Source organism: Pipistrellus hanaki (assembly GCF_964339955.1).
Source record: "Pipistrellus hanaki genome assembly, chromosome: 19".
Taxonomy (NCBI): Eukaryota; Metazoa; Chordata; class Mammalia; order Chiroptera; family Vespertilionidae; genus Pipistrellus; species Pipistrellus hanaki.
Genome location: NC_140521.1, coordinates 11,362,273 through 11,384,184, shown reverse-complemented (window position 1 = coordinate 11,384,184; position 21,912 = coordinate 11,362,273). Strand labels below are relative to the sequence as shown.

The window sequence follows — 21,912 nt, the reverse complement described above, 5'->3', positions numbered from 1 at the left end:
GCCTTCTGCACATGCCCTACTGGGGATCGAGCCCTCAACCCCGGTATGTGTCCTGACCAGGGATCGATGCTCAACCACTGAGCTATGCTGGCTAGGCAGGGTGAGAAGGCTCCATCTTCACAAAATGAAAACAGTTATGCTTTATAATTCTCCCTAACGCTTTAAGAGCGGTTTGCTTTTCTCAATGTCTTCGGGAAAGGGTGCCAGGGCTTAGCTCCAGCCTCAACCATGCACCTCTACCCCAGCTGCTCTGTGGGGTAAAAAGACCATGCTCCCCTGTGAACTGGGGTCAGCTGCCACCATCAGCCATGCTGCAGATGCTGTTTTTAGTTTTTAAATTTCCTTTGGGAAAGAGAGTTCACATTTACATTTATTGATTCTGTTGATTTTTTTTCTTTCTTTTAGTTCTTGGTGACTTTGACTCATCCGCAAAGCATGTTATTACAGCAGAAGAAAAAAGCGCTGCTTTCATTGGCTGCAAGGTACCAGAGAGCAACCCCAAAGCCGAGGTGCGCTACAAGATCCGGGGCAAGTGGCTGAGGCATTCTACAGGTGAGAGCTTTCATGAAAAGCCAATGGCACCCACTGGTCAAATGTTCATCAAAGGACCTGCTGCTAAGCCCTGTGTGCTGGAGATTGTGGGTATAAAAAAATGCATTGCATATGTGTTCTCCACTCTCAGAAGTCAGGGGGAGGAGACGAGAAGAAATGGTTACATTACAGAAATGATTATAATCTGCATTCCCTGTGCTCACCCTCTCTACTGCTTCAGGTCCCTGCTCAGATAGACCTTCCTCCGAGAAGACTGCCCTCTGGGCCCTTTCTAGAGTCTCTGCTCAGCTGCTCTGTCCTCTGTATTCGGCTTCGTTTTCCCCAGAGCCTTGTGTTGTACATGTGTTTGTTGGTTGGTTGGTTATCCGCCACCCCCATTCCCAGCACTGGACTGTCAGCTCACGAGTTTGGACAGTTGTCTTCTCTCTTCATGGCTCTGTCCCTTGTGCCTGGGCCATCATTGGCAAAAATAGGCACTCAGTACCTTTTCGTTGAGAAAAATAAGGAATGAATAGACATGACTGAGCACTGGTGCCAGTTTGCCCAGGGTGGTGTAGCTGGTCACTGAGTCTTTGTCTAACTGCTTCTCCTGTCTGTGTTCCCAACCAGTGATCTGCTGTCCAGTGTTTCCAATGGGCTTGATTTTGTGACTTGAGTACTACTGACCTTTTCTTTTTTTGCCTTAAGTTTTCCTTTCCTTCATTCATGAATTCCCCTCAATTGCTTATTTGCTGCTAGTCTTACGTCTAAATTTAAAGCAGAACTATCAGGCCGGGACCGGTTTTGCTCAGTGGATAGAGCGTTGGCCTGCGGACTGAAAGGTCCCGGGTTCGATTCCGGTTAAGGGCATGTATCTTGGTTGCGGGCGCATCCCCAGTGGGGGGTGTGCAAGAGGCAGCTGATCGATGACTCTCTCTCATCGATGTTTCTAACTCTCTATCCCTCTCTCTTTCTCTCTGTGAAAAATCAATAAAATATATTTTAAAAATAAAATAAAATAAAAAAATAAAGCAGAACTATCAGAATGGATTAGTTTTCATTGGTGTCCTTTGTAAAGAGAGATGTCTAACGACATTCCTTTCCTTCCTCAGAGAATTACCTAATCCTCCCATCAGGAAATCTTCAGATTTTGAATGTATCCTTAGAGGACAAGGGATCGTATAAATGTGCAGCTTTTAATCCTGTCACACATGAATTGAAAGTCGAACCCATTGGCCAGAAGCTCCTTGTGAGTCGTAAGTATTTGGGAGAGTATTGGTAACCAGGAAGAGAGCATACCTCATTGGGAAATGAGAGTTCATTTGTCACTTAGATCGTGTTTGTTTACCATAAGAAAGTCCTATAGAAAACTAAATACAGAGGCGTATCATAAAATAGTATTGAACATGTTTTAACGATTATCAGGAGAATTTTGATTAAGAGGACAGAGCGATACATATTGAGAACTTTGCCCTTTGCTCAAATAAAAATAAATGATAGAAAAAAATATAACTTGATATTAGCAGTGATCAAGTTAGGGGCTGTGAATTATGAAAAAAAAGAGGTATCTGTCCTCTTTCCTACCTGATTTTTAGCTTTCATACCTGACTTTTACAGTAAGGTGCTTCAGCCAAAGCTTAGTGAAGTAGTGGTCCCTGTCCTTCGTTCCTAAACTGCTAATTCAGAAGTAGCCCGAAAGGATCACAAACTCTCTTCATTTTAATTCTCAATTACAAATGATTTAGCTGCCAGATAGGACCTTGTAGGTAGGGGAAAGGAAAATCAATGGGCAGGTGGGAAAGCTCACAGAATTGCTAAGGAAGAGATGGGACGTGATAATTTTTTTTTTGTTTTCTCTTTTTTCCAGGCTCTTCTTCAGATGATTTTCACATTCTTCACCCCCGCCTTTCACAGGCGTTATCTGTGCTTTCTCATAGTCCTGTGACCCTGGAGTGTGTGGTGAGTGGGACCCCAACTCTTCAAGTGCACTGGCTGAAGGATGGTCAGGACGCGGTGGCGGGAAGCAATTGGAGAAGGTTGTATTCTCATCTTGCCACAGATAGCATTGGCCCAGTGGATGCCGGGAACTATTCCTGCATGGTGGGAAGCAAGTCTGGAGACCTAAAGCACGTGACTTACATGGTCAATGTCCTTGGTAAGATGTTGCTCAGTGACCTTTTGCCAAGTCAAGCTGTTTTCCTGATCTCACTGATGTTTGAATGGAAGAGCCGCTCATGAACTATAAATGAAATGAGGGCTATCAGGAAACACCATCACCAGCAGACAGAACAAGCTCCATTTTCCCAATGGACTCCTGAGTTAGGGAGTCTCTCTGGGTGTCGCAAGACAGTTCACCCGAACGTTCTTAGGAACCTCGTCCCAACCTGGTTGCGTAGCACAGAGCTTGTTTTTCTCAATGGCATGGAGGAAGGAGACTGGAATTCAGTAGGATGGAACATTCTGGGCTACTATCAGGTGTACTATCCAGTAACAGTAACCGAGGCAGAGAACTGACTAGAAAATGTCATCTCAAAAAGAAATCCATTTCATTTTCTTTTCCCTTTTGGAATGCTTTCACTAAATCTGGCTCATGGAATTTGCATTAGTTTCACCTACATTTCTATATCTACTCTTTATCTCAAAGCTGTTCCTTTCTCTCAGCTACCTGTCTCACTGTCATGTGCAGAAAATGTTTTTCTTTATCAAGGCAGGTTTTCATGAAAACCAGAAAAAATAGGCGGTAAATGGTTTCATACTTAATACATTTTTTGTAAATCTGCACGTGTGTAATTGCAACAGTGGCCTGATGTAGGTTACACTGGTATTAATGTAAGTGTATGGCAAAGGGGCATTAAGGTTTAATGATCGTTAGGACTAGATTAATATGCATAATCATTTAATTTGGGCATATGTTACAGAGGTCAATGCATGATTTACTTTGTTTAGGTTAAAAACTCACTTGATGGATATTAAAGGAAGTTTTTTGGCCAGTATACACCTAAGCTCAAAGCAGAATTGGCTATAAAAATAATTTAACTTCTGAATAAAAGTTTTTCTGTTTTGGCTCTTGTTTGAAAGCCAGGGAAACTATTACTTTATTTCAAACAAATCACCTGAAACTAATGCTAAGAGAGTCCCCAAATTAGAAACTCTGTATGTGTATGTGTGTGTATTGGGGGAGTTAAGTGGGTGGAGAGAGCTATAAAAAGAGATTATAACGTATTAGTAACATATGGTTTACCCTATGAAAGGAAAGTTAAAATACATTTCTAATTTTTTTCTTGACCACAGCAGATGGGAGAATGTGAACAAACAATCCAGTTTGGTTTTAACTAGTTATTGGTAGGGAAGATTTTTATCTGACTCACGTGATAACTTATGCTTTGTTTTCAGAACATGCTTCCATTTCTAAAGGACTGCAGGATCAAACTGTGTCTCTGGGGGCCACAGTGCAATTTACCTGTGAGGTTCGTGGGAACCCGTCCCCCAACCGTACCTGGTTTCATAACGCACAGCCCATTCATCCTTCCCCACGACATCTAACTGCAGAAAATGGATTGAAAATCAGTGGTGTCACCATGGAAGACTCCGGCCTGTATCAGTGTGTGGCGGACAATGGGATTGGATTTATGCAGTCTACTGGGAGACTTGACATTGAAAAAGGTAGTGTTTAGGGCTTGTGATTAATTATAGGAAATCCTACTTTTCAGACAAGCTTTTGTTGCGGTTGAAATTTAACTAAAGGGAATGGTCCCACCACCGTCACAGAACTGCTTCATGTTCTCTGGTCCTTCCTGGTTGCAGAGAGGCATGTCCATGAGGCAGCCTTATTAACCAGCCATTAACAAATTTTTCAAAAAATGTTTTTCAACAGATCTTTCCAAGATCTTTCTGTAGATTCTTGCAACTTCGATTAAAATTCTAATCAGAATATTTTGAGGACTTTGACAAACTGATTCTAAAATTTATATGGATGATCAAAGGCCCAAGAATAGATAAGATAGTCTTAAAAAAGAAAAAAATATGGGGTGTTTGTGTTAACAGATATTAGAACATATATAAAAATCTGGGGTAATTTAGACAGTGGTATTGATGCAGGAACAGAAAAATAGATTCTTGGAACGAGATGTTTAGGACTGCCATTTGCTTACAACATTGAGAACTTTTACACAATAGGATGGAATTATTTTGCACTGTAATACTATAATGTTCTTAATGTTTTTTTATGTGAATGACTTTTTTAACAGTCAGTGGGCTCAAGCCAGTAATCATTACAGCCCCAGCAAGTACGAAGGTGGCAGCTGGAGACTTTGTGACTTTGTCCTGTAACGCCACCGGAGTGCCAGTTCCGGTCATGCGCTGGTATGACAGGCATGGATTGATAACCAGCCACCCGTCTCAAGTCCTTAGATCGAAATCCCGAAAGTCACACTTACTGAGACCCGGAGGCTTTGACGCCGAGCCTGTCTACTTCATCATGTCCCGAGGTGGCTCCAGCTCACTGTACATCCAGGCCGTCACTCAGGAGCATGCTGGGAAGTACACCTGCGAAGCCACGAATGAGCATGGCTCCACGCAGTCGGACGCTGTCCTCACAGTGGGTGAGTTGCCATTGGTGTTTTCTTTTCCAGATGAATGATTTTCTGTGATAATAGGAGATAAAGATTGCTGCATTGGGACAATTTCTGGTGGTGGGAGATAGGATTAGGCAATCTATAATAATAAAAGCATAATATACTAATTAGACTGGACATCCTTCCGGACGAAGCCGAGGCTGTGAGGGTAGCCTGAGTCCCAGGTGCTAGAGGGAAGCTGGTGCTGGCAGCTGGAGGAACAACGCTCTAACCAACCGGGCTACCCCGCAGGGCCTTCAGTAGATGTTTAGAACGGCATTCCCAGCACGTAGTCAGTTGAGTGAGATTGTCACCATATTTGTCATGTGAGAGTAAGACTATCACAGAGCAGTGGTGCCCTTATTCTTGGACCCGTGGTTCCTGCCCTGGGCCTCTGCTTTAGAGGTCTTTGTGTGGCCCTCTTCTGCTTGGGCCCTCGGTTCCCCAGGCCCCACAGGTCAGAGTCCCCTAGTACATCCTCCAGAGTGTAGGCCACACCACCAGTGTGCAGGTCCTTACACCAGGGGAGTGGTCAGGGATGTGAGGTTCTTACACCAGGGGAGTGGCCAGGGGAGTGGAGGTCCTTGCACCAGGGGAGTTGAGGTCCTTGCACCAGGGGAGTGGCCAGGGGCTGGTCGTCTGCATAGGAGTGATAGTGAGGTAGTTAGAGAGTGGATGTGTCCCGTCTTTCCATTTGCATGTTTGAAAGGACCCTAGCTCTGATTGAGGCTGGAGGTGGAAAGAGAGGGGAAGGCCAGGGACTCCATTTCCACTCTGTGCTGCTCACTGCATGCAGATAGAGGCAGGGATGATGTGAGTGTCAGCTCGCAGGCTGTGTGAGTCTGGCTCTGCCACGCAGGAGCTTTGTACCCTAGGCAAGTTACTGAACTCGCCTGTGCTTGTTTCCTCGCCTGCGGAACAGGTATAGTGACATGCCCCACTCTTGGGTCCATGTGAGCATTCAAGGAGTTAATAGGTGTAAAGTGCAAAGAATGGTGTCTAGCAATAGAGATCCTCCAATAAATGCTAAGTGTTAGGGAATGACTATTACCATCTACTCATTATTAAATTATAATCACCCACTTGGTGATGAAGGAAGGAAGGAATATTCACTGATTTTAGTAACTTTACGAATCCTCAACTAAAGGTATTGAGTGCTGTATAACTTTATAGATATACACTGAGTGGCCAAATTATTATGGTCTCTGAACGCATAATCATCTGGCCACTCATTGTATATCCTATATAATAAAAGGCTAATATGCAAATTGTCCCTGCAACCAGGAGTTCGACCAGCAGACAGGCAGGCCAACCGCCCATGTCCCCTCCCCCTGGCCAGGCTGGCCAGACCCCATCCATGCACGAATTCATGCACTGGGTCTTGTGCGTGTGCACACACACACAAACACACACACACACACACACACACACACACACACACACACACACACACTGAGTGGCCAGATCATTATGCGTTCAGAGATCATAATTGGCCATGCCGAAACTGGCTTGGCTCAGTGGATAGAGCGTCAGCCTGCGGACTGAAAAGTCACAGGTTCAATTCCGGTCAAGGGCATGTATCTTGGTTGTGGGCACATCCCCAGTAGGGGGTGTGTGAGAGGCAGCTGATCGATGATTCTCCCCATCGATGTTTCTAACTCTCTATCCCTCTCTCTTCCTCTCTGTAAAAAATCAATAAAATATATTTAAAAAAAATAATCTGGCCACTCAGTGTATATGAATATGCATATGTGTGTGTTTATGTATTGATTCTGCTAACCAAAAGTAAGAGTGGCTCTTCACATAATGGTTAGCTGTAAGACAGGTGTAATGCAGCTGCTGCTTGGGGAGCATTTAGCGGAAGTGGTGGTTTTATGTAAACGTAGGGTAGAGGGAGCTGAAGAGGTCATAGCCATAGCTGATGAAACCAGATATTTCCTCTAAATGCCTCACTTTACATAGGATCTGAAGCCCTTAAAAGATACGTAAACTGCCTTGTTTAGATTAGATCTTCTTAGACCTTTAAGATGGCCCCTTCTCGATTTTAATGTCTTGATAAATACCATTTTTATGTATAGTAACCCCATTACCTACATCCTGCCTAAGTGGCCCTGCATGGCCTCTTTGACATGCTCTCTAATAATGATTGAGATGCAACTGAGTTCATTAATGCTCAGAACTGTACATTCTGCTTCTTTCCACAGGAATCGGAGCTTTATTAAATTTCAGTGTACTGACAGCCATTTACATAGTTTATTGTGAACGGGGAGTAGGCAAGGTCAAAGAGAGAGAGGACTATCTCCCCCCCCCCCCCACACACACACACACACACCACACACACACATACATATGCATCCCCAGTTTTCTTTCTTTCCAGAGCCCTTGAGTTTCGGGTAGTGGATGTGAAGATATTTGTAGAGTGAGTTATAACTCTTCGAGACCCCTATGGGAGTTGGCCTGGGTTTTCTAGGGTATTGGGTGGGGTTGCTGTTCTGAGTGGTCACAGTGACAGCTATGGTTATACTCCCTGTTTGATTAGTTTCAACTCAATCATTAAATTCATGGCCATAGTTACCGTATTTAGAAAACCACCATTTTATCCATCTTTTTTCCAGTGCAGAAAGCCATCCCACCTTACAAAACGCTAGATATCTATTCTGGCCACTTCACAGAGTTGCTTGGAAGATAAGTTGAAATAACATCTGTGAAAAAAATTTTGAAAGTACTGTTAAGGCCTTATAAATGGTATCTAGCACCTTGTGAGGGCTCAAGTCATATGGTCGGGAGAGTAAATGAAGATTGATTGAATCCTCTGTGTAGAAGGGCATGGAGCAGTCACATTGCATCCAGAGTAAGAGAACAGAACTCTGAGACACAGCCTGCATGGAGCACGCAGTTTTTCTCCTGCCTCTGTATAAACTGAGGCATGCGGTATTTAAACTCCCCTACAGCCAAACACCACCTCCCCCTGGTAACCTGCTCAGAGGATCGTGAAACTGCTCTTGATAAAAAGGTTGCTCCATACTGTGAGCCACAACAAATGACCCCACTTGCTTGCGTCCGAATCTGCATTAGCAGGCACCAGATCCCTCCCTTCCCATCAGCCCACGTTCTGACTCATTAGGTAAACATGGCCGTTCCAGGAGCAATATTTTGAAGTCTCCGTGAGCTTCACTAGTTTTCTTCTATATTATTTCCTCACTAGCTTCTTGTTTTCTTTGATGGAGGATGTTCCTGGGACACCTTTTCTCTCTCTTAAACAAACAGAGAACTGACCTTACACTGTTAGTCCTGTTTTTTTGTTGCTTCTCTACTAAACGGCAGTAGTTCTCCTAAAAACACACCCCCCCCCCTTTTACCAGAAACCTGACTTCACTGTGGAAAAGAAACTCCAGAGTTGTTTCCTGTGCTCCCTTCCTCCACAAAAGTAGTAAAAAAAAAAAAAAAAAAAAGAGGAGACTTTTTTTGGTCAGTATTAATAGCACTTTAGAGAACCTGGGCTGTCAATCCTTAAGTTTTTTCGTCCGGCAATATACAGTATTTGTTTTAATATATTGCCCTCTCGCTTCTTCCTAGCAGCACTAACATTCTTCTGCCAGCTGTTGTCACTGAATCCCTCAGAACCCTGACTTCTTCATCTATAGAGTGGGAGTATTACTATCTAAGAATGTTGTTTTGAGAATCAAAGAAGATTATGTTTATTAATATCTGGCACCATGCTTGGTGCATTAAGATGTTTAAAGGTGCAGCAGCCTTTAAACCACTGACCTAATGCATTATATTTTTCAAAAGTGGTAGCTACTGGAGGTCAGAGGTTTCCATGAATTCTGTATTGAATGTTACCTGCTTTAACTTTTAGGGCTCAAATTGCATCCTTGTGGGCAGGCCACTATGTAGAAGACTCTGAATCATGCATTTCTTTAAACCGTCTCCCCTCTTCCTCCCTCTCTCCCTGCCCCCTTTCTCAGCAGTTCCTTTGGAAACAAATACAGAAGCCGGAGTAGTCACATCCGCTGCTGCTCAGAATGAGAAGAGAGATGGTTCAGAAACTGGACTCGCAAGCTCCCTTCCCGTGAGGGAACATCTCAGCTCAGTGCAGACACCGTCCGAGAAAAGTGCGAGCGGTGCCTCAGTGCCCGAGGCCCCCATCATTCTGAGCCCCCCGCAGACCCCCGCGGCAGACACATACAACCTGCTCTGGAGGGCGGGCCAGGACGGCGGGCTGCCCATCAATGCCTACTTTGTGAAGTATCGGAAGGTACTGTCTCCTCGGGGACCATCTCACCCTCACCCTGTGTGTATAGCATGTGCTGGTGACCTTGTACTTTGGGGGAGCGGCAGGAAAGATGCTCCAGGAGGGTGAGTTGGGGGGACACATCCCAGCTGCATTTACCAGCTTATAAAAAGGGTGAGAATAAAGTATAAACAGTTTTCCCCAAAATTGGTATTCTCAGGAGCCCGTGACTTCTCAGCATTTTTTATCAAACACTTTAACCCCTTGGGGATAAAGCGCTATAAACCACTTTTAAAAAGGTCATCCCCCCTTCTCTAACATAGTAATATACAGTTTATTTATCAAATAAAGCTTTGACTTACTGAAAACAACTTTTTGAACCAAGTCCTCCAGCATAATCTCTGATGAGAATTTGCATCTCAAGTTGTCTTCTTCATTGTTTTGGAATCTCGTGTTGTTTGGTTATTTATCACAGTAAACTGTGGGTTTTCTGGATGTTTTTCCTCCCGAGGCTTATATTAAAGCAAAATTAAAAAAGTCTCCCCTGTTTAATGAGACCAGCAGATGAATGAAATGGGAAGAGAGGCACTCAGATTTAAAAATCATTTACTTTGTTCAAGATATTTGGTATCCATCTTTTCATAATAATATGCTTAATATCTGGAAAACTTAACATTATGAGATTTGAATGTTGCTGTTCTTTTCTAACTGGATGATTCTAGAGGCGGGAAGTCATAATGGTGTTCCCAAATGAGCTGGTCTCTTGTTTCCATTAATGAAGACACAATGGATTGGATCCCTTAAGTTTATTTCATTCAGCACAGATTGATCAGTGTCAAGAATGAAGCAAGAATGCTAGAAATATATAACCCATAATTATATAATCCATGTATATACAAACATGCATATTCTAATTTGTCATATTTATCATGTGTAGTGTATGTTATCATTAGTACACATCATTAGATACTGATTTAATCTCCCATTAGCCCAGTAAGAAACAAGTATTGTTTGCATTACAAGTAAAAGGAACCGACTTTGGGAGATAAATCACTTGCCAGTGGCCATACGTGGTGGTAGGCAGCAGAGCCAGGCGTTCTTGACAGTGAGAGTTCCTGGGTTCTGGCTGCAGGCCTCCGTATAGTCCTTATATTTCTTAATATGAAGAAATATGGTGTCTCTGTTATTTAACACGGCACACCACTTCCCCAGATTCACCTGGGATGGAATAACTTGTCGTTTTTACCACGTTTGAATGGACGTTTTTTTCTGCCCTTTATCTCCTTTTCCTAACGGCCTGTTTCCTCCTGAGCAGCTGGACGATGGTGCTGGCGCGGCGGGCAGCTGGCACACCGTGCGCGTCCCGGGCAGTGAAAACGAGCTGCACTTAACGGAGCTGGAGCCATCGAGTCTCTATGAGGTTCTGATGGTGGCCAGAAGCGCCGCGGGCGAGGGACAGCCTGCCATGCTGACCTTCCGAACCAGCAAAGGTGAGTAAAGCTGCCGTCAGAGGAAGGGGCTAAGCATTTACAACGTAGAGCTTAAATTTAGCCCCTGTGACAAATAAAGTCCACATGCTTGCATCTGTGTGCCAGTGGAATGTCATGGTGTCCTTTCTTCCTTTGCGCATATACAGAAGCTCATGTGACGGCGTGTTTTCTAACCTTTCCAGAGAAAACAACCTCATCGAAAAACGCCCAGGCCCCCTCCCCTCCGGCGGGCGTCCCGAAGCGCCCCGTGCTCTCAGAGGCTGCGGACCACTTTGGGGTGGTCCTGACAGACTCTTCCAGGCACAGCGGAGGTAAGGAGACTCGTCTGCCTACTCACTTCGTTCGCTCATCAATGGAGCCGACCTGTTTCAGATTATTGGGGAGCGGAACGGGACAGGGCATCTGTTTATCATTCAGGTTACACCCATCGTGTACTCTTCTAGGCCCTATTTCAGCCATTTTCTTCAATTCCCTGTAGCATCCAAATCTTGGAACCCAGTGTCATGATGGGTGTTTAAAGTAATACACTCAGATTCAGAACATCTGGTACTAAGATTTTAAAACTCACAAAAAGGATTTTTCCGTCTCCTCTCTGGCAGGGAAACCAAATTTATATTTTGAACTCTAAAAGTCTTTACTTATTTTTGATGACTTATCAAAATATATGGTGGTACCTGTAATAAGATTTAGATTTTTTTTTTTTTAATTGAGTGATTATAAGTCACACTCAGGGTCATTGCTATAGTTTGTCAATCTCATGGTTTTTAGGTAATTTATTTATCACAGGAACCTGATGAAGAAGGTAGGATATCTATTGTACAAAATAGGAAACTGAGACTCGGGCAGTGTTGCAGCTTGCCTGAAATCATCCAGAAACCAGAAGAATTTCTCTTCAAATTCAGATTTTTTAGCTCCAACTACAGCATTCTTTCCTTTATCCTTCAACTGTCACATGCTGTTTCTTTAAGATATTGAAAATATTCTTCTCTGTAGAGATATTTTTCCCTAATAACTTCTCTTTTTCTATTCAAACTGTGGTGTTCTTTGATGAACTTTTAATAACTCTATAAATACCATTAAGTATACCATAATTAAAACTCTTTGATAAGTTTTAATCCCGCATGAATCAATAGAAAGAAGTTGTTTGGTTATGTAGTATTTAAAGAGATTTACTAACAGTTCTGTTCATTCTGTTCCCATCGCTTTCTAACTTGAAAGGAATACAGTAAGTATCACTCAAAGCTGCCTGCTTTGAGTAGATTCCTTTTTATCCATAAACCAATGTGTTGTATAAAATGCCACACTTTTCTCCATACAGGTACCATATGCTACAGTGTTTTGTCCTCGTGTACTGTACTTGTATCTGGGTTGAGACAGAGGGTGTGGCACCGGACAGAGGCCGGACTCCCTTGGTGACTTCACCTGGGCAATGTCACCATGGCCGGGTGGGTCCTCCTTGTCCCGCTCAGAAAGGGAGCAGGCCGAAGAGAACTAGCTCACTTTACAGAATTCACAGCTCAGTGGCAGCGTGCTATTTTGCGATGTAGCTGCCATACCAACCAGGCTCTTTCCAGCAGCTTTCTTTCCTTGTAGGAGTGAAGTGGGCAGCCAGTTAGATCACACAGCGGCTTGGTCAGCAGGAAGAGTTAGGTACACGGTTTTAAGGGCTGATGTTTCCAGAGAATCGGCCACAGAATCTAGACTGTCTCACCTGTGGGTTAGGCCATCCCCTACCCTTGGCAGTTGGAACTGAAAACTGCTGGACGTTAGCTCTCTCACCCCCGTTCTCTCCGTGTTCATGTGGATGGCCGTGTGGCTCATGTATTTTCTCACAGCGCTTTTCTTTGATGACATAGCCTGACTTCCTGCTTTCCTCCTGAGCATGGTCTCTCTTTCCGTTATTATCGGTTTTGATTTTATTAGTCAAATTTTATCTATATTCACGCCTAGCAGTCTGTGTTTTGGAGTAGCAGTCCTATAGCCTTGAGACGTGTTAAGATAGGATAGCAACACCTAATTTAACAATCTCTAGATTGTTTGCTGAATGTGTTTTATATAATTTGGATGGATAAAGAAACCATATAAATTCACTAACAAATAATTTTATTATCAATTTACTATAAATTATAAGCACGATCAGACTTGAAGCACCCATTAATAAAATTACTCATACACTGTATTAGCCGTGAACCCAAATTAGCCTGGTCACAATTATTACACTAACGTACAGTTTTTCAGAGACAGTTGTTAAGTTAGTAGGTTAATTTTACTCTCCTTCCTTTTATTTCCTGTATTTGGCTATTTCATTGCCTTTTAGCAGGAAGATATATTATTTCCTCTGGCAAAGTTTGAAGAACCTTTAATTAAACATTTGGCAGTTATCCCCTTTAGTTGGTTTGAGGTATTCTTGTCTCTGACACTGTGGGCTCCTGAAGCGGATGTTTCCGTTCTCAGTTCCAGAGGCCCCCGATCGGCCCACCATCTCCATGGCATCCGAGACGTCCGTCTACGTCACTTGGATTCCTCGGGCCAATGGGGGCTCTCCAATCACTGCCTTCAAGGTCGAATATAAACGGATGAGGAGCAGTGACTGGCTGGTGGCAGCGGAAGACATCCCTCCTTCCAGACTCTCTGTGGAAGTTCGTAGTTTAGAGCCAGGTATTAATATCCAAACGTTTCCTTTTTATACCATCAGTGCTGCCTGTAGGTGCATATTTCATTAGCCATAGAGTTTTAGCTAACGTAATGCAAGCTCATTGCATAAAAATGTGAAAATAAAGGAAATAATAAAGAAGAGGCCACCACTGCCGTGGAAGAGCTGCTGTGCAGGGGCCTGTCCCCGTGGAGCAGAGCTGACTCCAGTGGGGCTCCAGGGAGCGCCGAGTGTGCCTCTGAGTGTGTCGCCCATGGAAGTGGGGGCGTGGTGCTCCTGTGTGGTCTGAAGCTGGCCATCAGGTCCATCAGCTCTGAGGCTTCCTGAGAGATGCAGGCCAAGGTTGGCCACTGCCTGTGCCCTGCCTGGAGCCACCTGGCACAAGCTACAGGGTGATGAGCTTAGAGGAGCCCAGGAGAGGCCAAGCTGGGTACTGAGTCCAGCTGCCTCTAGTGCCAGACCTGTGGCCTCTTAGCAAGAGGTACAGGGTACAGGGCACACCAAGGCCAGATGTTGATGTTTGGGGTTCGTGAACCTTTGAGAGATTTTAGGAAAGTTTGAAGCATGAGCCAAGATAGGTCTTTAGATGGAAAAGTCGCTGGAAGTGGGTTGGGAGGGCCTACAAGTTATCTGAGGGGGGAGTCTTGAAGGATCACGATGGTAGCCAGGTCGATGGAGACTCAGACATGGTGCCTACGCCTGCAAGGGCAGGGCTCAGCAAAGGGAAGTGGCTTCTACCTGCACTTCCGTTTGAAAGAAAGCTGCCCCTAGCCTTCTCCCCAGAGCCAGACAGTTGAGCTCCTCCTCATATGTCCCTGGTTCCTTTCATGCTGGAGCTAAGAGTGAGGGAGTCTAAGTAAGTGTGCACCGGTCCTTTAAGAGGAACTCCTGGAACTCTGGCAGCCCTTTGTGTCAGTCAGCCACCATTCCTGTGAAAACACTGCACTGAGCAGCTACTACCAGTTGCTAGAAATTGGCACGTCAGTAGAAATCTATGTACCGCACAGGCTTCAGCATATGTTATTGTAATAGCACACTTGTCGTAGTTTGAGTTATTATACCTTCAGTTGTCATATTACAGCTTTTTCAAAATTCTGGGTTTTTTTGTTTTTGTTGTTTTTTTTCTCTCCTCAAAAGGTTCAACATACAAATTTAGGGTCATTGCTATCAACCATCACGGTGAGAGTTTTCGGAGTTCAGCATCTCGTCCTTATCAGGTGGCTGGGTTCCCCAATCGTTATTCCAACCGCCCAGTGGCCGGGCCTCACATTGTGCACACAGAAGCCGTCAGTGATACGCAGATCATGCTAAAGTGGACGGTAAGTGACACATCTTCTCTAATGAGAAGATTGTCTGGTTTGGCCATAGTAATAGTTTAATGTCCTCATGAACATACAGTGAACAGCAAATTTTTGAACTTTAAAAAAAATATGTTTTTATTGATTTCAATGAGGAAGGGAGAAGGAGAGAGAGATAGAAACATCAATGAGAGAGAAGCATTGATTGGCTGCCTCCTGCACGCCCCCTACTGGGGATCGAGCCCGCAACCCAAGACTTTTCTTGCCTCAGGACCATGGCACATCCCAGTTCCTGTGCCCTGACCAGAAATCACACCAGGTCATAGGTCAATGCTCAACCACTGAGCCATGCTAACTGGGCAGATTTTTGAACTTTTAAGTGAGGAAATTGAAGGGCACAAATATCTGTGGGTAGGGTTAAAAATAAAATTATTGTTACCTCAGTTCTAATCCCAGTGTTAATTGCCATTTCATGATTTATTCATTTTGAACCAGATGAACTTTTATGCTATTGCTTTAACTTTGGTTAGCCCTGCAGTAAGCTAAATGCTCTTAATACCTTTGAATACCTTTGAATTAAATTTAAAATGGCCATCAAGGATGTTTGCAAAATGAATCGAGAGAAATATTGCCATGCAGATAGATAAATTTTAATGGATTTGAAAGCTAAATTTATTTTTGTTTTTGACAAGTTTTCTGCTTCTGTTTTTTTTTTAGTACATTCCATCAATTAACAATAACACTCCCATTCAAGGATTTTATATCTATTACCGGCCAACAGACAGTGATAATGACAGTGATTACAAGAGGGACATCGTAGAAGGTAAGATCCATTGGCAAGTGGGGGTCCCAGTAAAGGAGTTTTGGAAGGAATATTATGAACAACATAATCCCAGGTTAAGATAGTATAAAAAATTAAAATACTATATGTACTATTACTTTGAATTTTTCCCAGAGAAAGATAATTTTTTTAACTTAATATATATAGTAGCTTACATTTTGGTTGTAAAAACTGTCAATTACAAAAGTATGGGGGAGGTCTGATTTGTCAGTAGTTCATCTGAAAATAATTTTTGTTTCCTGTTTTGTTTAAATGAATAGTAACCTGTGTATAAAAAACTGCAGCTTCTAGCTATATTAAAAAAAAAAAAAGTCTCAGCAGTTTCATTAAAGTTTGCACTAGAAAGATCACATCTTAAGCATGCTATCCACTTTTAGAGATGCTGAAAAAATTGTAATATATGTAGAGAAAAAGAAAAGAAAAACAGCCAAGATGGTGAAGGGTGCTCTATTCAGTTTGGCTGTGGATAGAATGTTGGCCTGCGAACTGAAAGGTCCTGGGTTGGATTCCGGCCAAGGGCACATGCCCAGGTTGCAGGCTCAATCCCCAGGAGGGAGCATGCAGGAGGCAGCCAATCAATGATTCTCTCTCATCATTGATGTTTCTATCTCTCCCTCTCCCTTCCTCTCTGAAATCAACAAAAATATATTTAAAAGATGGTGAAGGGTATTGAAACTGTCTTTCTCCTGCATTTATAATATAACTCGGAACTTGGCACCTGGTCTGAAGGCACCACAGGATCAGCTGGCCCCTGCCTGCACCTGCAGCCATGTCTCAGGCCCCCTTCCTGTGTCACCGTGTCCTCTGTCCCACCCGGGCCTTCCTCAGCTTCCTGTGTACAGCAAGGCCTTCCTTGCCTCAGAACCTTGGCACATCCCAGTTCCTGCTCCCTGTCGTGCTCTGCTCCCAAAGGCTTTATCTCTGTGAGCTCAAACATTTCTTCCTCAGATAAACTCCTCCCACTTAATTTCTAATCACAACCTTTATGTAGATTTCATAGAAATTTATCATAGATGTATGTGTGTGTGTGCACATATATGAAATTATTTGCTTCAAGTTTGTCCCCTCGCTACATGTTAACCTCCTGTGGGGAAGGGACCTTTTTTCAGTGCAGTATTCCCAATCCATACAATGGTGAAGTGTTTAGTATTAATTTATTGAATGAATGAATGAAGTCCAGAAAGAACAGTAGAATGTCTAGGATGATCACAGAATTGTTTCACAACTAACAGCAGAAAAAAAGATGATGAACAAGCAACGTGATAGTGGTCTTCGGATAGAAAAGACTATTCTGTGGAAGAGGAGCGCAGTCATTTGGGGGAGGGGCGGTTAAAAGGAAGTAGCATAAAAGAAGCGTTCTCTAACCTGGCATTCCTAGCATAGGTGCTGTCAGCACGGTCATAGCATTTCTAACATAGGTGCTGTCAGTCATATCTTGGAAGGAATTCTTGGTTTGGGTGCAAGGCTTCTTTCAGGTCTTTTTTCACTCCAAAATTCTGACTCTTTGAAATATTAATGTCCTGATGGACCATGTCAGAAAATTGCTATATGACTTTTTGACATCTAATACTGCGTATAGTTTTTGTTATATATAGTCTTACAATAAAATACTTTAAATATGCTATGAAATCACATTTCTTTAAATATTGTAACATTTCTCTTAATGTTTGTCCAATGGAATTACTTTTATAATATAATAAGAATTTTATCATATGGTTTTAATACCTGGCACACAGTAAATATTGGTTGAATGAACTTGTTTCTCTTTTCTTAATTTGGAAAAGTAGAAAAGAAATCCGTTCCTAAAATTTGCTTTAAGCATAAAGAATTGGGGAAATGTAGAAAGATAATTGTTGGTTGTGAAACAATTCTGTGGAGTCCAGATAGCAGCAGCTTTGAGGATGACTGAGAAAAGCAAGCGGAGGACCTTTGCATGCTGGTAATATTCTCTCTTGACCTTGTTCAGTGTGTGAACATAGTGAGCCGCACCGTTATGGGCACTTTTCCTTCTGCATATTTCCCTTTATGAAAAGACTATGTACACATATAATACCTTAATAAAAGAAAAAGACTATTACAAAAAGAAATGGAAAGAATTATTAGTGCCTGTTCTGCATTTTAGTCCTAGCCAGGTCTTCATTTTAGTTTAGCTGGGTTAGGAGAGTGGGGCTGTCAGATATTTATTTTAAAAATCTTTTGACAGAGGTTAAACATTTGTTATAAAGTAGTTTTAAACAAGGCAAATGTAAATAAAATGAACATCCCCCTGTCTCTTTGTCTCTGCCTTCTCTCTCTCCCTCTCCCTCTCCCTCTCCCTCTCCCTCTCTCTCTCTGTCTCCTCTTCCCTTCCTAGTTCCCCTCTCTAGAAATATCCACTGGAAAACAGTTTTAGACTATATTCTGTCGTTACATCTTTGAACCCTCACCAGTTTGTGTGATGTGACTGTTGAGTGTGGAACTGGGGAATCGCTCTAAAGGAGCTCTCGTATCCAGTAGTAGAGCCTGTGAGTGTGCGTTTCGCCTCACGGTTCACAGAGAGTATGTTTATAAACGTGGTAGACGAAGCAGCTAGATGTTTAAGTGGGCTGCACTGTGCTGTGTAATTTGCTTATTTCTTATTTTCAAGTTTATGCATTTGAAATTCCTTCTGTGGCAGTTAACTAGTGGCCTGCTCTGCCAAGCCCAGGAGCACAAGTGTTCACTCGCTGTGCGCCAAGCCGTCTCTAAAGGGAAGTTGTAGGTTACGTATGCATAGCGACTCAGATCATTCAGGATTTGGGGGGGGGGGGGGGGAATGGAATCTCACATTATTAAAGAATACAGTAAGAAGACAGTTACATTAAGTGATCCTATTTCTGAATTAAGTTCCACGTTTAGATCCGCTATAAATGTTTCTAGCATACCACTGCTTTTTTGCTGGATATTTTTATCTTACCAGGTTAAGTTGCATTCCAAGTAAATCAGAGTAATTGGTCGTTTGATCTTTTAAGTCTGTGCTTTTGGTTTCTCACCTTTTGTAAAATATCTTTTCAGAGGGAAAAATTGCATGTTGACTTTAAACCTAATAAGGCACTTGGCTGTCTTATTCATCAGGGATCGATAAAAACTCATTCTCTCTGCTGATGTTTCCTGTAAATTTAGCCATTGGGATAATTACCATAACAATGGAATGTTAATCCATTATTTTAATGGTTTTCTCTTATTAGTAACATATCAGAAGCTTAATTTAATTCCATTTTTGCTGGTGCTGTGAAAGGAAAACTTCAGATTTAATGTAGTAAATAGTCGTAAGAATGTGTGTAGTTAAGAATGTGTATGAGTTCAGGGCTGGGCTAGGAAGGGCCTACGGGTAGAGAAAAATAATAGACATTTTTTAGAAAGACTTTGGAATTTTGCCCTGGCTGGTGTAATTGGAGCATCTTCCCTTGCACTGAAAGGTTGTGGGTTTGAATCCTGGTCAGGGCCCTTGCCTGGGTTTCTGGTTCGATCCCAGATTGGGGTGTGTATGGGAGGCAACTGATCTCACATTGATGTTTCTCTCTCTCTCCCTCTCCTTTTTCCTCTCTCTGTCCCCACTCACCCACCCCCTTCTTCTCCTCTCCCTAAAATCATTAAAACATATTCTTGGGCGAGGATTTTAAAAAGAGAAAGGTTTTAGAATTTAGAAATAATTCTGATCTAATCTCAACCAGATTTTGAGTGAGGTTTCTTTTAAGATTCTCTTTACATTTATAAGCAGGTCATAGATTTCCTCACTTATTGAGCCCTTCAGAGGCCCTTGATCCTAGAACAAACAGGTTCTTCATCTCATAAAACGGGGGTCTTTATAAATGAGGGTTTTGTGTTGGTGTCCTGGGGAAGGGGCTGGCCTTTTAGATTGAACTATTTCTGTCTGTGTTGAATTAGAAAGGAACCTGGCGCTGTGGCTCTATCAGCCAAATCGCTCCGACTTGCACGGCTGGTTTGGTTTTTTCCTCCCCCTTTGATTAATTCTTAAATCAGTTGGTGGTATAGCTGAGTCCCTCAGAAACAGTGGAGATGGTTTGAAGAGGGATTAAAGGTGCCTGAAGAGTTCATTGACTTTGGTGGAAGTGTCGCGTTTATTATTAACGTTTGTCACAGGTCCATGGAAGTAGAAATGGAGAGTGATTTGCACTGGCATGCTCAGTTTCTAAAGGAAATGGTGGCTGGGTGCCATGGATAACAGAATCATCCCATTGGAGATACTTACGTGGTTTGGAGACCCTGACCCAAAAGAAGGGAAACGGTGGAGCAGTAGCCAAGGGTTTCCTGGGGCGGGTTTGCTTTTGGATATTCTCAATCTTTTCTTCAGCATTTGTTTAATTGTCAGTTGACGGTGCGCTCCTTGCAATGGACTTGGGAGCTTTGCGAAGCCTGGTCACTTGTTCTGGGAAAGGCGCCACTTGTTGATCTCACATGTAGTGTTGCCTCTGACGGGTGGGCAGAGTGGATTGACTTGCTGGGCTGAACAGGAGGATCAAAGGGCTGAGAGTGTTTTTCCACCTGCGTGTGAAATTAACGTGCATTTTACAAAGACCCGCCAGTAATTATTTGTAATAAAACGAGGTATGACTGCCAGCACACAGGTCTATCTTTAATTCCGTTTATCTCTTTATCATTTTTGTTCATGCCATGGAATAGAAATACAACTAATTTGTGGTATATTACCAAAATACTTATATCCTGTACCTTTTTATTGTACAGACTGACTATATGGGAATGGATGCTGCACTCACCTCATTTTGAAATTATTAAGTAATTATGTTGACATATCACTGAGATTGTGTGACATGCAAAGCTTATCTCTTATCTTTCTTTCTAGGCTCAAAGCAATGGCACACGATTGGGCATCTGCAGCCAGAAACCTCCTATGATATTAAGATGCAGTGCTTCAACGAAGGAGGAGAGAGCGAGTTTAGTAACGTGATGATCTGCGAGACTAAAGGTAAGGGAGGGAGGAGGGTTTGTGCTTTTCCCAAACTCTGGATTATTCCTTCTGACTATTGATTGAGATGTTTACCTAAGGAAACTTCTGCTTCGGACCTTATTCTAGGTGCGTACCGGTAGACTGTCCAAACAGAAGGTATACTGTGTTGGCTAGAGCACTTGTCTACAAAATAATTTACATGAGTATCAGTCACATTTATTAATCTCTCTGTCACTCTAAGCCACTTCTTTTCTCTCTTTCTCCATCAAGAGAACAGAAATATTTGCTGACTATTACTGACTGCTGTGAGAATTAAAATACTAAACAGAACGTATAAGAATTTATTTTTTTAAAAATATATTTTATTGATTTTATACAGAAAGGAAGGGAGAGAGATAGTTAGAAACATCGATGAGAGAGAGTCATCGATCAGCTGCCTCTTGCACACCCCCTACTGGGGATATACCCGCAACCAAGGTACTTGCCCTTGACCGGAATCGAATCCGGGACCCTTCAGTCCCCAAGCCGATGCTCTATCCATTGAGCCAAACCGGTCCCGGCAGAATGTATAAGAATTTAAAGGTTAAGTGCAACATATGTTTAAAATAGTTTCTGGAATGACAGATGTTCATAACAATACTTGTTTAAGTGTAGTAGTTAAGTTCAGAATTAGCAGTCACTAATTCTAAATGGCAATCCTCAATATGCCTACATACCTAGATTAACTGAAATGTTACCATCTTTTAAAAAGGAAGACATAATAGAGGATATTTATAAATCAAAAGCACTTGTGTTCAGTCTCAATCTGACAAAAAGAGAAACATTTTTTCTTGACTATTTTTTTTTTTTCAATCCTCACCCAAGGATATTTTCCATTGATTTGAGAGAGAGAAACATCAATGGGTTGCCTCTCATACATAACCCAACTGAGGATCAAACCCACAACCTAGGTATGGGCCCTGACCAGAATAAAACCCGAAACCTTTTTGGTGTGCCAGACGACGCTCAATCAACTGAGCCACCCCTCCCGGCATCTTCGTGCTATTTTTATTTTTTAAATGTATTTTTATTAATTTCAGAGAGGAAGGGAAAGGGAGAGAGAAATAGAAACATTAATGAGAGAGAATCATTGATAGGCTGCCTTCTGCATGCCCGCTGCTGGGGATCGAACCTAGAACCTGGGCATGTGCCCTTGACCAGAATCGAACCCAGGACCCTTCAGTTCACAGGCCGACACTCTATTCACTGAGCCAAACCAGCTAGGGCTTTGTCCTGTTTTTAAGAACCAGGGAAGACTTCCCAGA

The 21,912-nt window shown here is 42.7% G+C and overlaps 1 protein-coding gene across 3 annotated transcripts in view; it reads left to right on the top strand.

Annotated features, from left to right (window-relative positions):
* The window catches only part of CDON (cell adhesion associated, oncogene regulated), a 66,733-nt gene that overhangs the window by 33,842 nt on the left and 10,979 nt on the right, over positions 1-21,912 (top strand). For all 3 annotated transcript variants that reach the window (XM_084867666.1, XM_084867668.1, XM_084867667.1), the window contains exons 4-15: positions 406-552; positions 1,644-1,787; positions 2,399-2,686; positions 3,925-4,194; positions 4,779-5,132; positions 9,116-9,402; positions 10,694-10,868; positions 11,051-11,179; positions 13,323-13,526; positions 14,659-14,840; positions 15,537-15,642; positions 20,504-20,626. In XM_084867666.1, coding sequence (XP_084723792.1) covers positions 406-552; positions 1,644-1,787; positions 2,399-2,686; positions 3,925-4,194; positions 4,779-5,132; positions 9,116-9,402; positions 10,694-10,868; positions 11,051-11,179; positions 13,323-13,526; positions 14,659-14,840; positions 15,537-15,642; positions 20,504-20,626 — 2,409 coding nt within the window. The remainder of the gene's footprint in view (positions 1-405; positions 553-1,643; positions 1,788-2,398; positions 2,687-3,924; positions 4,195-4,778; positions 5,133-9,115; positions 9,403-10,693; positions 10,869-11,050; positions 11,180-13,322; positions 13,527-14,658; positions 14,841-15,536; positions 15,643-20,503; positions 20,627-21,912) is intronic.